The sequence below is a fragment of the Echinops telfairi genome, unplaced genomic scaffold, assembly GCF_000313985.2.
Source record: "Echinops telfairi isolate 266 unplaced genomic scaffold, ASM31398v2 ScPeMD7_5805;HRSCAF=6673, whole genome shotgun sequence".
NCBI lineage: Eukaryota > Metazoa > Chordata > Mammalia > Afrosoricida > Tenrecidae > Echinops > Echinops telfairi.
Window position 1 is genome coordinate 2,806,811 of NW_022109704.1, and position 14,056 is coordinate 2,820,866.

The 14,056-nt window shown below is 51.8% G+C and overlaps 2 protein-coding genes across 9 annotated transcripts in view; both read right to left on the minus strand.

Annotated features, from left to right (window-relative positions):
• Positions 1-1,117: 1,117 nt before the first annotated feature.
• ECM1 (extracellular matrix protein 1) lies at positions 1,118-7,019 on the minus strand. Of its 4 annotated transcripts, none has more exons than XM_045295665.1 (12): positions 6,850-7,019; positions 5,832-5,894; positions 5,655-5,756; positions 5,465-5,545; positions 5,300-5,359; positions 4,252-4,305; positions 4,098-4,112; positions 3,625-3,938; positions 2,954-3,328; positions 2,234-2,454; positions 1,998-2,085; positions 1,118-1,591 (listed from the first exon to the last, which is right to left on the minus strand). In XM_045295665.1, the coding sequence occupies exons 1-12, from the start codon at positions 6,917-6,919 to the stop codon at positions 1,283-1,285; spliced, it is 1,752 nt and encodes a 583-aa protein (XP_045151600.1). In that variant the 5' UTR covers positions 6,920-7,019; the 3' UTR covers positions 1,118-1,282. The 4 variants fall into 4 exon arrangements, with proteins under 4 accessions (XP_045151600.1, XP_045151599.1, XP_045151598.1 ...); XM_045295664.1 differs by having other exon boundaries at positions 4,252-4,308; XM_045295663.1 differs by having other exon boundaries at positions 5,300-5,362.
• Positions 7,020-7,497: 478 nt separating this feature from the next.
• Positions 7,498-14,056, minus strand: part of TARS2 (threonyl-tRNA synthetase 2, mitochondrial) — an 18,722-nt gene continuing 12,163 nt past the window's right edge. For 2 of the 5 annotated variants that reach the window (XM_045295641.1, XM_045295642.1), the window contains 5 exons: positions 9,714-9,814; positions 9,402-9,503; positions 9,153-9,225; positions 8,676-8,790; positions 7,498-7,821 (listed from right to left, as the gene is read on the minus strand). In XM_045295641.1, coding sequence (XP_045151576.1) covers positions 7,673-7,821; positions 8,676-8,790; positions 9,153-9,225; positions 9,402-9,503; positions 9,714-9,814 — 540 coding nt within the window. In that variant the 3' untranslated portion in view covers positions 7,498-7,672. Of the gene's footprint in view, positions 7,822-8,675; positions 8,817-9,152; positions 9,226-9,401; positions 9,504-9,713; positions 9,815-14,056 lie in introns of all 5 variants that reach the window. The other 3 variants (XR_006680594.1, XR_006680593.1, XR_006680592.1) reach the window with 3 other exon arrangements.

Consider the following 14,056-nt stretch of genomic DNA (forward strand, 5'->3'; position numbering starts at 1 on the left):
AGGCGCGGTGCCTTCCCGAGCCGCCCTCCACTCGCGCGGGAGGCGCCGGGACGCAGGGGCGGAGCCCAGCGCTGTCCTTGCCCGCTGATTGGTCCGTTCTGAGGACGGCCCGGCAGCGCCAGTCCGCTAGCAAAGGTGCTGCTAGAGCAGCGGACGCGCACGAGCGGCTTAGCCTGCAATGGCTGTCGGTGCTGAGCGGGAGCTGAGGGGCGGAGGGGAGGGGAGGGGAGGCGGCTGTTGGCTTGAGAATTCGCGGGACTCGGCTAGTCTGACTGGAGCCTCTTGAATCCCCCTATCTGCTGTGACCGGGCCGAGGAGGCCCTGCAAACCTCAGGGCCCGAATCCGCTCGCATTCTCTCAACCCCAGCCTCTTCTGGAGGCTCGGAGTTCGCGTCACCACCCCCTTTGGTCCATAGCCTTCTCCCTGGCATGGTGTCCTCCCTGGCGGGCCACCACTGGGTTTTCCTAAGCCGTAAGTCTAAGCACATTCTCTGCCTAAAACCTTCAGTGCCCTCGTGGGCAGAGGCGCCAAGCACGCCCTTACCCCGCGCACGGCCCTGGCTGCTGCATCGTCCCCCGCACCCCAGCGGCACGCCTGCGTTTTCCACTGTGGTTTCTTTCTGCCCGGACGCCGCGGCCCTGGCGCACCTCACTGCTCTGGCGCAGCCCGGCTCCGCCGAGGGCCGCCCGCCCTGCTTCCCGGCTGCCCTGCGCTTCCGCATCTTCAGGGCAGGGCGTGGGGGTTCTATTTGGATGTGCATCGCCAGCGTCCAGCGCACAACGACAACAAACCCAGATGCCCACGCACCGCGACCCCACCGGGCGTTTCTGAAACCCGCACTGCTGACCAGTGTGGAAAGCCTGGTCAAAGGTTGGAGGTCGCAGTCCCGAATGCGTCATAAGCACTGCACTCCCAGGGGTGCAAGAAACAGATGTTGACTCGGCATGGGCTTGAAGGGTCAAACATGGAATTTTGAAAACACTAAGCTGGGCTGAGGCAGTGTTGAGTCACCACGGCCATGGCCCCTATTTTTTCCCAGTAGGGCCATTGAACCCTAACAGCTAACAAGGTGAGGCTCCTTGTTAGCATGTGCACAAATTCACGCTGACAAATAAGTGAAGTGAAGTCATTTAGTTATGATCCCATTACAGGCCTGGGGAACAACTCCTCGGAGCAGTGGGTCACAGGGGCCCGTCACCGAAGAAAATCCAGACAGGCTTAAAAGGGTGTGTTTGCATGTGCGGTGCTACAGACAAAGACTGCACCAAATCCAAGAGGTGTTTACTGTAATGAGTGTTCGAGGAGGGTGGGGTGGGGTGGAGTTTCCCCATCTGATCCTCCAAGGCTCTGGGGTGACTCATTCTTCTCTTCTTTGTTGGGGGTGGGGCTGATATTTGTTTCCTTGGTTGGGTCCTGCTCCCCCTGGCCCTTGGCATCCCCAGTGTCTCCAGCCACTAGCGCCACATTCCTCAGATAGTGGATGTTGAAACAGTTGGTCTGTTCGTCCCCAGGACTCAGGTCACAGCAGAAGGCTGTGTCCCTCCAGAAGGTACGTCTGGGACCACAGAGGTCATCGACGAAGGCCAGTTTCTAGGCAGGAGGAGCAGAGTGAAGGAGAAGTCAAGCATGAATACTTGAATGTCCAGAACCTCCCTTGGCTTCCCTTCAACCTCCCCGTCCCTGGACCTTTTGGAGTCCAGAGAGGGTACAAGGCTGCTTCCTGACACAGCTGGATTCCTTGGGACTGACAGAGAGAAGGACCTGGGATGGCCAGAAGCTGGTGGTCCAGAGAAAGCATGCTGGGAATGTAAGGGTGGGGAGCCACTTAGGTCAGGAATAAAGACTTCCGAAACCAAGAAAGAAGATCTCCCACCAGTCATTATTGCTGTTGGCGGGTTTAAGGTGCTAAAGAAGAGGCATGACCTGTCTTCTAGCCCTTTCCAGACCCTCTTCTTGCATTTCTTGGGAGTCTGATTCTGTGTCCCCATGCACTCACTTCCTCCTCCGCGCAGCAGGCCTGCTCTGGAAGGGGCATGTCGCAGCAGCGGGCAGTCATGTTCTGGATCAGCCCTGGGATCTGTTTACTGTGTCGGTAGGAAAGGGGCAGCTGTCAGGGCTTTGGCCACATCTCCACACATCAAACTGGTGCTGAGAGGCCACTGATCGTGCCCTTCCCAGGGGTGTCCCAGGAGGGCGGTTTGGGGAATGGAAGACAGTTGGGCAAAGACTCACTGCTTGCTGAGAACCCTGTGGTTTCTGCAGAGGTGGTCCATTAGGTTGGGCGTGACTCGGCTGAGGTCAAGGGTCAAGATGTCCTGGTCGTAGTTGGGATAGGGAGCCCGACGGGCAAAGCACTCATCGCGGGCAGGACTGATAGGGTAGCGGCAGCATGAGTGGTGGTGGGTCTTTACAGCATGCTCCTTGTCACAGTACCCATCAAGGGCGTCCTCCCACTGTGGGCCAGAGAGGGAAGTCAGCCGCCTGGCCCCTTCCCTCCTGGCCCTCTGGTTCCCTCGCTGCCCGGGACTAGCAGGCGAGGGGCTCCTAGCACCAGGTTCCAGGAGAGGAGGCAAAGGCACAGCAGTGAGGGAGGCAGCTTCGGAGGTGCGGGGTTGGGAAGGAGGGAGGGTGGATGGGCAGGCGAGGCTTGGAGTCGGCCAGGGGAGGAGATGAACGGAACAGTGGGTGCAGAGGGTCGGGTGAGGCTGAATGGATGGACAGCAGACAGGTACGTGGCTGATGCCCAGGTGGATGAAGCCAGGAGTGTGGGATGAAGGTCAGGACGAATACACTCAGATGATGACCACAGTGGTGGACGAACAGCCAGGCAGACGAACGTGTGTACGTGCTCACAACAGGAAAGTACATGGATGGATGGACGGACCGGTGGGATCAGAGGTCAGAGGTGGCAGGCAGGAGACAGGTTCTCGGGGTGCTAGGACACCCACTCACAGCCTTCCGTGTGCAGGTGTGGTTATCCCCCTGACGGCAGCAGCGCTGGAACTCCGCCTCCAGCTGGGTCAGAGCCCGCAGCTGCCTTTGGACGGGGTCTGCAGCTGGGAGGTTGCGCGGCACTGAGCGGAAGCGTTTCAGGTGGCAGATGTTCTTGACGTTGTCCAGAGTGGGAACCCCGGGGGGGAAAGGCAGTTTGGGGCCCGAGGGAATGTGGAGCTTTTGGCTAGGGCACGCCTGGGTCTGGTAGTGTGGCTGGGGTGCTTCCTTTTGGAAGCAGGTGAATCGAGCCTCTCCCTGCTCTTTGCAGCACCTGTGGGCTCGGGTCTTGACTGAGAACTCAGCCTCACAGAACTTGATCAGAGCGTCCTCCCACTAGAGCAAAATGGGAGGGTCAGGCCAGCAGTCCCCTGTGCAGCTTCCTGCTGCCAGCCCGCCCTCCAGAAAAGGATCCTGGGCAGGTAGGCAGGCAGACACAGCAGCCCAGGCTCTCCCCCTCTCTCCGGGCACACTGGGGGTGCTGGAGGGCCAAGGTCCCCAGGCTTATGCTCTTGACCACACACACACACACACACACATACACACACACACACACACACACACCGGGAGTCCAAAGCCATCCTCCCCACCCCCATACACACATACCTCAGGATCAAAAACTCAACCCTTACCACAAGTTCTGCACAGTCCAGACAATTTAAGCGGCTGCGGCAGCGGCAGCACCGGGAATATCCAGTTTCCAACAAATTGAGGGTTTCACCTTGGCGCGTGAGGTGGGAGTAGCCAGTCTGGGGCAGGTTCCAGGGGCCGTACACCACGTGTTGGCGGGTAGGGAGGCAGATCTGGTTCAGATTCTCTGGAGAAGGTCGCCCAGGGGGGAAGCCAGCCAGCCGGAAGCCCCAGCCCCCTCGGGGTCTACCTCGCTGGCAGTGCTGGGCTGGATCCCAGGACTCCGACTCCCTGCCCTGGAGGGGAGCTGGATTTTCTAGAATTCAGGAAGACCAGAGTGGGAAGGGGGAAACATGCTGGGGGTGGGGGTGGGTGGGTAATGGATGAACTGGGTGGGTTGGGAGAACTGGGGTTGAAGAAAAGGGTCCGGAAGACATATGGTGGCCAAGGGAAGGAATTCAGTTGAAGCGCTCACCTTCAGACTGGCTGACTGAAAAAAAGGAAACCAAGAGAAAGGAATGGGAGAATTGAAACATGAGAAGTACCCCTTGGGCTGCTTCCCACAGCTCAGGCTCCCCGAGTTCCGAAGCAAGGGAACATGTCCAAAGGGGACCAAAGCTGTCACTCACCCTCTTTCTGCTTAGAGCCCAAGGTCATCTCCTCCTGATTTGGTAAATACGAGTCTACTGGGGTAGAAGATGGAATGAGTGAGCAAAGGGGCTAGCCCACCCCACACCCCAGGTCAGCATGGGCATCTCTAGAACAAAGCTGCTTCTAATGCCTTAAACTGGGCACCTGAATGTAGGGATCCTGGGAAATCTGGTCACAGCCCCAGGTTCCTGGCCGCACAACAGCCAAAGGTTAATTCAAAATCAAACGTGTAGTGAATCTGAGGCGTTGTTGGCAGCGCGTGTGTGGGGCAGACTCTGTGAGTGGGAAAAGCTGAAGTCCTCGCAGAAGGCCTGGCTAGTTCCCATTCATAAAGAGGAACCAAGTAAACATACAGTCTATTTTTTTCTTGCAACAAAAGAAATATTTATTTGGAATATGCATGACCAGCCAGCACAAATTAGGAGACTGTAAAACCTACGCGGGGTTAGTATCATTTAGAGAACCCCACAGTTCAGTCGGGATCAAAAGGGACAGAAGCCTGTGTGTTCTCACAGCAGCAGAAAAGCTTAAACTTCGCAAACCAAAACAGAGCAGGGATTTGCAGGTTTGTACTCTGAATCAGAAGGGAGTGGGGGCAACCGACCACTATACGAAAGCATTTCAAAGTAATTTTAAAACTTGGCAAAGCTAAGGGAAAGGTACGGAAGTCCTCAGAGAAAGGGGGCAACACCCTGTTTTATTCTAGGAAGCTTTGGGCTAGGGATTGAAACCGAACGGTGAGGTGAAAAGCTCATCACTATTTTCTGGTGACTGACTCACGAGAACACTGACGTTGGGGGAGGCACTTTCTAGTTGTATAAATTCTATTTTCACTGTCTTATAAGTTGATAAAATCGGTACTAGTTTCTCAATTTTACAGATGAAGAAACCAGGACTAAGAGCAGTGCCTTAACCACAGTCACACAGCTGCTGAGTGGCAGGGCCCAAGAGCTGGTCTGCGCCCAAACTCCTGCTCATCAGACCCTGGGACAGGTGCGTGGGTAAAGAGGAGGCATTGTCACTTACCTTCTTTTTGTTCAAGTTCTTCTTGAAGGGGGGTGGCTTCCTGGGGGAGAGGTTGGTCTGCTGCTAAAACAGGAGAGAGGACACCAAAGTCGGCCTGGTGTCAGGAGGCCCAGGCCCCCGTGGGTTGGGCCCACCGCAGAGGCTACGGAAAGGGCCACCACTCACCTTTCCTTTCCACAGGGAGCTGGGGAGAGGGCTGCACTTCCTCTTGGGCAGCAATGGCTCCCCTGGAGAGAGGGGGTTGCACTACAGAGGGGAGTGTGAGTGTGTGAGCAGGTGAAGGGGAGGGAAGGCCCATTTCGGTCCTCCCCATCTGAAGACGGAGGGGTAGCTGAGGGGCACTGTGGAAACATACCTTCTTTCTGTTCCTCAAAGGCGGGGCTGTGCTGGGATGTGTCTGGGTGACCCACAGGGAGGGTTCTGGTAAGGGGTGGGGAGGGGGGTGCTGCATAGCCAACTAGAGGTGAGAGGGGAGGCAGTTAGAAACTAGTTCTTCCTGGACCCCATGCTGCTCTCCTCCACCGACCCTTACCTTCCTGAGGGTGCTGGGTGGGCTGCCGTGCTCTCAGTTCCCTCTGGCCTGGAGCCTGGAGCTCTGGAGAGGGATGAGGAAGTTGGGGAGGTCGGGCCCAGGGGAAGAGGACCAAGGCACCGAAACCTCTCTGTACTGCTGCTACTGAGTCCCCTCGCCCACCCCAAGCACACAGATTATGACTGACTGGGTTCTAAGAAAGCCGATGATATTCTGCTAGTCCCTGCTAGCTGGCTGGAAGTCTGGGAATGGGACATGTGGGGCTGGGGCATCCTTCCCTTCAGGCCTCTGGGCCCTCCTCCCCACAGCCTCACTGCTGGGATATTTCTCTGGTCTTCAGAGGAAGCACTCTGGCCCTTGAGCTGGTTAGAGCCTCACCTGTGCAATACCACCCACCACCCGTCCTCTGACTCCAGGTCCTTTGAGCCTCTTAGGGTTTCTGTTAAGTCCAGCCTGGACGTTTAAGTGCTTAAACTGCTAGGCCCAGCTCTGACCCAGGCTGTTTAGGATGTAAGACAGATGATTCATGACACCTTGAGGCAAATCATACCCATAGCCACAGAGAACTGAATCGATTGTTCCCTTTTTGGTCCAGCACCAAGGTGGGTGAAGAATGTGTGTTGTAGAGGGTGTACTGCTGGGTGGTTTACCTGGCCTGCTATGCATGGATACCCGCTTAGCCCTCCCTACATAGGCAACAGGTCAGTGAAGGCACCGTTCAGGAAACCAATGTTGAGTAGCCTAAGGGTTCACTCCTCACATGCACTTTCAGGCAGGAGCCCCTTGTTCTGACTCTAGCTACTCTCCCAGGATTTGCCCATTTGACTTCAATTTTGTGGGTTTGGGCAATCCTTTCTCCCCTGTTGCTCCCTCCTTGGTTAAAGGCTCCAGAACCACCCTAAGCTTGCCCAGGGAGGCCTGACCCTGCTGGTGACCAGTGACCTGCCACGCCAGGACCTGGTCCCAAGCCCATGCCAGTTAGGGCATTGTCCCCAATGCTCCCTCCAACCCAGCTCACCTCCCTCAGCAGCTGCAGAAACGACAGTCAAACAGGCCAGGACCAAGACTGCTCCCGACATGGCCCCCATTTTGGGGCAACAACTGGTCACTGGCCACCCAGGAAGTGGATTCTCACAGGCAGATGCGTATTTCAAGGGCTGGGCAGCTGGGAGCCTGCTTCTCCGGTTGCTGTTACTCATGTTGTGAACTCCAGGGCCAGCTCCCTCCTCTTTATAGGCCTGTCTTTATCTCCGCCCTCCCAAGCTTCCTGCCAGTGACTCAGGACCAGCTGCTCCTCCTCTGGCTGCCACTCCTCCCAAATTCACCCTAAGGCCTTCTCAGGATTGAGAAGAATGGGGGTGACTGGAAGGGGCATTCTTCTGACCCCCAAGAGGAAGGGATTCTGAGACTCACAACCACGAGATGCCGGGGACCTTATTTTGTGTCTCAGTTTCTCTTTCTGTATGTTGCCTTTTGGGAAGGAATGATCTGACCCCCTCCTGAAGAGAGGTCAGGGAAACAGGCACTATGGACATTTGCAGGGGCAACAGACTAGCCATCCCAGTGAGCTTCCTGAGCGCTGAGAAGATCTCATGGGACAAAACAGAGAGACAGAGTCCAACTCCCTTTGCCCTCCCTCTGAGGAGCTAAAAAGAAGACACACACCGAGTGGCTCAACATTTATTACCCGGTTTCACTCCTCTCACAGCCAAGCAGCTATAGTGCCCTTCCCTCCCCAGGGTCACCAACCCCAGTCTTGGTTCAAAGGGGAGGGAGGCCAGGGACTGCAGACCCTCGGCTGAGCTGGACTGCTGCTCCCTGCCAGGCGGCTGGGACAAGGCTCAGAACACTTCCTCCGCATTGGGGACTCTGGCGCTCTGGAGCTCCTGCAGCCGCCCCACTGCCCCCGCCAGGCTGCGCTCTCCAAGTCTATGATTATGGCGAGTCCGGATGTTCACGGTGCGGCTGCTCTGCTCTTGCTGGCCAACCACTGCAGGGAGAGGAGAGGAGGCCTGAGGTAGTATTTCTTCTCTGTGTGCAGAAATTTAAGAGACCTAAATCTTTAGGAAGGGGGGGAGAGACCCAATGTAGTTCAAAGACAGGATAAATTAAGGTCTTATTTGTTCTCCAGTTTTCTACCTCTCCCGAGGTGAGAGGGTCATTCCATCCTCCTACATGCTGTATCATTCCCAGAGACAAAGACAAACAGATCAAGAAGCAGAGAGAGAATGTTGGGGCGGGGGTGGGGTGGGATGGGGGCTCCAGGAAGGGGAGATGGCAGGCGGTGTAATACGCATGTGCATGAAGTCCAGGACTGCGGGGCAGCCTGCTCTACTGCTAGCAGGGTGAGTGGGGTGCGCAAAACTGGAGAATCAGGGAAACGGCTGGGGAGTGCTGCTCCTTGTCTTCAAGACAGAGCTCTGAACCGTGGAAGATCAGAAACAGCGGCAAGCAGGTAGGACTAGACTTTTCTCCCCAAGGTCTTTCTTCTTGGGATAACTATCTAGGTCTAGGATAAACAAAACTAATTAATTAACACCTCATTAACCTTTCCAGTCCCTTCTCTCTCATGCAGCCTTGGTTAATCAGCCTAACCGACACCACGAGCTGGGCGGTGGGGGTGGGGGGCAAGAGGAAAACTGTTCTGAGGTTGGATGTGAAGGAATCTGGGGCCCAAATGAGTCAGGTGTCCTGAATCCTGGCTCCTTGGTCAGGTAATGAGCTCCAATTAACCCAAATATGCGTTTAACCAAACGTAATAGACAGAAAGGAAGAATGCAGAGGGCGGGCGAGCTTCGAGTTCTGAGGTGTCCTGGGTTTTGGCAACTCCACTCACTCACTCACCAAACTGAAAATTGTAGTGGGCCAGCTGGGCCCGGCGGATTCTCCGGCTGAGGGTCAGTCCAGAGTCAGCATCCAGGTCGCCAACCAGTCCTGCGGCCTGTAGGCTCCGCTGTGCCTGGGGCAGAGGTTTGGTGACGGGAACTTAAATCAATGGAAGGTTGAAGAGCCAGATGTCAGTCTCCCCCAAGTCTCCCCATTCATCCCTCCTTCCCCTGCCCCTGTGTTTGCTCTCCAGCAGCCTCTCATTTCACCTCCACCCCGAGGGCTCCGCCTTCCTTTTAGTGTGCCTCCTGTGGGGGATGAGGCCCGCTCCACAAGCCCCTGGGCCCTGCCCGCTGCCTGCCACCACTCTCCCCAACCAGCAGTCCACACCGCAACTCCAAAAAGCAAACAATAAAACCAACGTTTGTCCGACTCCATTTGTGTGCCAAGTCCTAGGCATTGCCAAGGCACTGCTGCCTCTGCCCTCGTCCTTACCTCCCTGGCATATTCTTCCTGCTCGGGCCCCACAGGGATGACCACCACCTGGAAGGGGGACAGCCACAATGGCCTGGTTGGAGAGAACAAAGGAGGGCAATGATCTATTCTGCCTCTGGTCAGAAGTGTGGGAGGCACTGGGAGGCTGAGGCTGCACGGAGATTTGAGAAGGACAGAGAAGCCAAGGTTTGAAGGGGAGGAGCCATCTGGTTTCAAGGCCGGAACAGAAATCAGGGTCAGAAGTCTCACCATTTCCCCCCACAGCTTTCTGCCAGCACGCCCAACATTCTTTCCACGGAGCCAAGCACTGCTCGGTGAATGAGGACTGGCCGCTCCAGGGCCCCCGCATGCCTGGAGTTAAAAAAGGGGGAAGGAGTAAAAGGGGGAAACTAACACAAAATGCACTCTCCAGATCCCAGTTCCAAGAACTAGCCCGCCTTCGCCTTCGGCCGGGCAGGTGTGGAGGATTTGCGTTGGGCTTCACGGTCAGAAGCAGAAGAGGGATCCTTCACGTATTTCATGGGTTGCCAAGGGGAGAAGGGATGGGGCCAGGTTCCATACCCTCTGTACTGCAGGTTAAACCTCAGGGGTAGTTGGAAGTCAACCTGGATTGTCCCACACTGATGGGGCCGCCCCAAGGCGTCCTGGAGGTGCACATCAATCTGGAGGAGACAAATGGAAGGCATGAGACCAGCATCCCCATCTTCCCCACCCACTCCCTCTCTTCTCAACCTACCTGTGTCCCAGGCTGGTTTGAGAGTCAGGTCACCCAGCTATACCACACACTACCCTTCTCCTTCACTCACTGGGGCCCATGGCAGAGGCTCACATCACACACCCCAAACTCACTGCCACAGAGGCAGTGCCGATTCCCAGTGACCATACACAACAGGATTGAGCCGCCCAGTGAATTTCGGAGACTGTTACTCCTCACGGGAGTAGAAGGCCCTGTTTTTCTCCTGAGGAGCCACTGGTAGATTTGAACTGCTAAGCTTGAAGTTAGCATCCCAAAGCATAACCATTATGCCACCAGGGCTGGCCCCATAGCACCTAAGCCCTGTGTAATTTTCAGGGACATTATAACATTCACATGAATGATCCATCCGTATCTGGCCTCTCAACTCTGAGAGCCTCGTTGCAGTGACCCACAGCACAGCTACACCCTCCTCTTATTAGACACCCTGTTCTGCCTTCTAGCTCTGACAATTCAGCCTATGGATTCCTTAACTCCTTTTTTCACTGCCTGTCCACAGGCCTTCACACTTTTCTTTCCTGAAATAGCCATACCTGTTCTCTTGCTCTGTCAGTTACACGGCAAAACCCCAACCTGAGATCACCCTGACTTCCCACCACTGCTTAACGCTGCCCAACATGATACAAAACCATAAATGCGACAGCAAAGACAGACACCACTATGGAAGACACCATTTCCAACTTCAACAGTCCCTCCGGGCTGCCAGTAACCCTGGGGTCACCCCACCAGCTCTTGTCAAGTCTTTTTAGTCTCTTGACACCTACCCGCGCCCCTCAGTGACAACCCTTCGCTTCCCTTTTCCAATATCAGGAAATGATCCTGCTTCCTACCTCAGATTATTAAGAGCTGGGAAAGTGTTCTGCCTACCTGTGACATCTAAAAACTTCCTTCTATCTACCCGCAGCCTTCCCTCTTCTGAGGAGGGCTCTAGATCCCACCCTCCCAGCCACTCCAGGAGCTTCCCTCTAGAGCAGTGGTTCTCCACCGTCCTCATGCCGCAACGCTTTCATACAGATCCTCATGTGGTGGTGACCACGCCCCCAACTATAACATTATTGTCATTGCTATTTCAGCACTGTCATTTTGCTACTGTTATGAATCGGGCCACCCCTGTAAAAGGGTCGCTTGACTTCTAAAGGGGTGGCGACCGACAGGTTGAGAATCGCTGCTCTACTGTAAGTCCTTCTCCCACAAGATCAACTTCTCTTCATAGCACAACGGTCTCAAGTCTCTCATTTAAACCTTACCTTTCTTTTGACCATCTTCTCTTTCCTTTATCTGAGATGAACTTACTATTGAAAAAACCCCACTTTTTTATTGTTGAGAATGCACCCAGAACATATTCCAATTGAACAATTATTGCACATACAGTTCAGTGACACAGTACACCCTTCAAGTTGTACAACCATGCTCACCGTCCTCCACTAACGTACACTCAGAGCCCCCATGCTTTCCACTGAGTCTTCCGAGTGGTCCCAGAGGCCAAGGCAGGCACGCTTGACTTTTAAGGTAAACCGCTGTTTAAAGACTTCAAGGGATATTCTTGGCTTAGGTTTTAAAAATGATCTCAGAACAATACTCTCAGGGGTTCATTCGGCCTCAATGGCTCTAGAAATGTTGGATTATGTGAGAATTATAAATCTCTTCCATGTTTCCCCCCCTTATAAGCAGGATTCTTCAGGCCCCATCCAGTACTTCTGGTCTCGTGACAAGAGGCTGATGTTCACAGAAATCATTAGCCATACATTCCATATCTTCCTCCTACACCTGACTTTCCTTCTTCCTTTTGCTCCAAGTGATAAGAAACCAATTGTACTTTGTAAGGTCACTTTTGAGAGTTTAAGAGCCTACAGCTAAAATTCTTTCTAAAAAACTTTTTACTAAAAAAACCCCACAAAAAACCAAAACTTTTTACTGTGACTGAGGGGATTTACAGAGAAGATCCTCAGCTTTAAATTCAACATTGATACACATTTAGCTTCAGCTTGTTCACTGCAATTCCAAGGTAGCCTCATTGACGCTACTCCCCACTTCCTCCCTGTGCCCAGTCCTCTTTTCTGACCCTTTTGAACTGTGTACTTGGGTAAATGCTGCCCCTTTGACCTCAACTGGTTTATTATTCCAAGGTGTGCATAGCTCACTAGTGCTACTGTTCCCTTCACAGAACTGCCTATTGTTTGAAAATTGAGTCATGGTGACAAGTTCAGCTCCAGACTTGACAGGTGACTAAGCCAGAGAGTCTCAGGGGTTCGTTCCTACAGTATCTAACTCCTCAGCAAGCCTGATGTTTTTCAGTTTTATTCGACATTTTTCTCCCGTTCCATCCAGAGCCTTCTAAAATGATTCCTTTCTGAGCAGTAATGGTAACTGGACATCATGTAGATCTTTTGGCCTTAGGGTTGTGAAGACTGATGCTAACCTGATCCATGAGTCCATTAACTAATTAGTTGTATCTTTCTTATTTCCATCACTTATACATCTGCTGGACAAGGAGAGCCCAATAGGTGCTCACTCATGAGCTTTAAGACCCCAGTGCTACTCACTAAAGGCGGGGGTGGAACACTGTCTTTGTAGGCTGGGATATACCAATTGATCTTGGTGTCCATGGGACTGTTGTCTTAAGTCCTCAGGCCCAGCAACTCATTCCTTCAAGGTATTTGTTTATATCTAATTAGTTTCCATAACATAGCCAAGGGAAATATCCATGTTTAAATATCCTATCAAATTGATATATTTTCCTTCTCACTCTATTCAGCCTACATGTCTACTTCATGCATCTACTTGCAGACCACCATTACAGGGTTGTTTATAAAACATTATTTGACCTATTACCTTTAACTTAACTCTAACACTACTCCTAGTATCTTCCTACACCTCTACCATTTCCCCTCCAACCTCTTATTGTATATCGCCTTCCCCTTCCCCGTTATATCTACTTGACTCTCTCTCCATTTAGACGTTTTGTGATATCTTCTTACTTTCTTGTAATTGGCTTTGTTACTATCTCTGACCCCTATTTTCAGTCTTGTAGGCTTGTTTCTACATTTAATCTTTCAATGTGCTGACTTCTGGGTGCTGTTATGTATGCTAATCTTACGTTGTCAGTTTTCTGTCTAAAGAACTCTCTTTAAGCATTTCTTGTGAACTTAGTCTTTTTTTTTTTTTACAAATTCTATTTCTGTTTGTCTGGAAGTGTCACAATTTTGACATTGTATTTAAGGGACAGTTTTGCTGGGTATACGATTCTTGGTTTGTATTTTTTCTGTTTTTAAAATTCATTTATTTATTTATTTTTATTTTTTCTTCTTTGTTTTTTATATATCATCCATTGCCTTCTTGCCTGCATGGTTTCAGCTAAGAAATTAAAGCTTCACCTTATTGGTTCTCCTTGTAGATAAGTTTGTTGATCCCAAGCTGCTCTCAGGATTTTTTCCTTGTCTTTGGTTTTGGAAACTTTCATGATGCTGTCTTGGTGATTTTCCTTTGGGGCCTATCCTGTTGGGGTTTGTACAACTTCTTGAGTGCTTCTCATCTTTCACATTAGGGATGTTTTCTTCCAAGAACCCTTTTAAAATGTTCTCTGTGCCTTTTTTGGTGTCTTACTGTTCTGGGTTTCCTATTATAAGTTAGTTATTCCTCTTGATGGTATCCCACATAATTCTTAGGCTTTCTTCAGATTTTTTTGTTCTATTTTATGAATGTCCCCCTAGCAGGTTTAATAATGAAAGATTTATTTTCAAGCGTACTAATTCGGCTTTCCATTGGTTCACTTGTACTCCTTTGCCCTTTCAGTGCACTCTCTTTCTTATTTTATCTTTATTTTTTTCAATGCACTCCTATTTTATTTTTATTTATTTATTTTTCAATGCACTCTCTTATTTTATCTTTATTTCTTTTTCAATGCACTCTTTCTTATTTTATTTTTATTTATTTCTTTTTCAATGCACTCTCTTATTTTATCTTTATTTCTTTTTCAATGCACTCTCTTTCTTATTTTATTTTTATTTATTTTTCAATGCACCCTCTTATTTTATCTTTATTTATTTTTCAATGCACTCTCTGTCAGAAATCATAACATCGAGCTTCTGGATTTCTATTTGCCACAATTGTGAGTTCATCTGACTTTGCACTTATTTTGTGAGTTTGTTCT

Coding starts and splice junctions, on each gene's coding strand:
- ECM1 (XM_045295662.1), bottom strand. CDS start 6,919: ATGGGGGCCATGTCGGGAGCAGTCTTGGTCCTGGCCTGTTTGACTGTC. Junction 5,546..5,654: donor CTTTGAGGAACAGAAAGAAG/GTATGTTTCCAC, acceptor TCCCCTCTGTAG/TGCAACCCCCTCTCTCCAGG. Junction 2,086..2,233: donor CACAGGGTTCTCAGCAAGCA/GTGAGTCTTTGC, acceptor CTACCGACACAG/TAAACAGATCCCAGGGCTGA.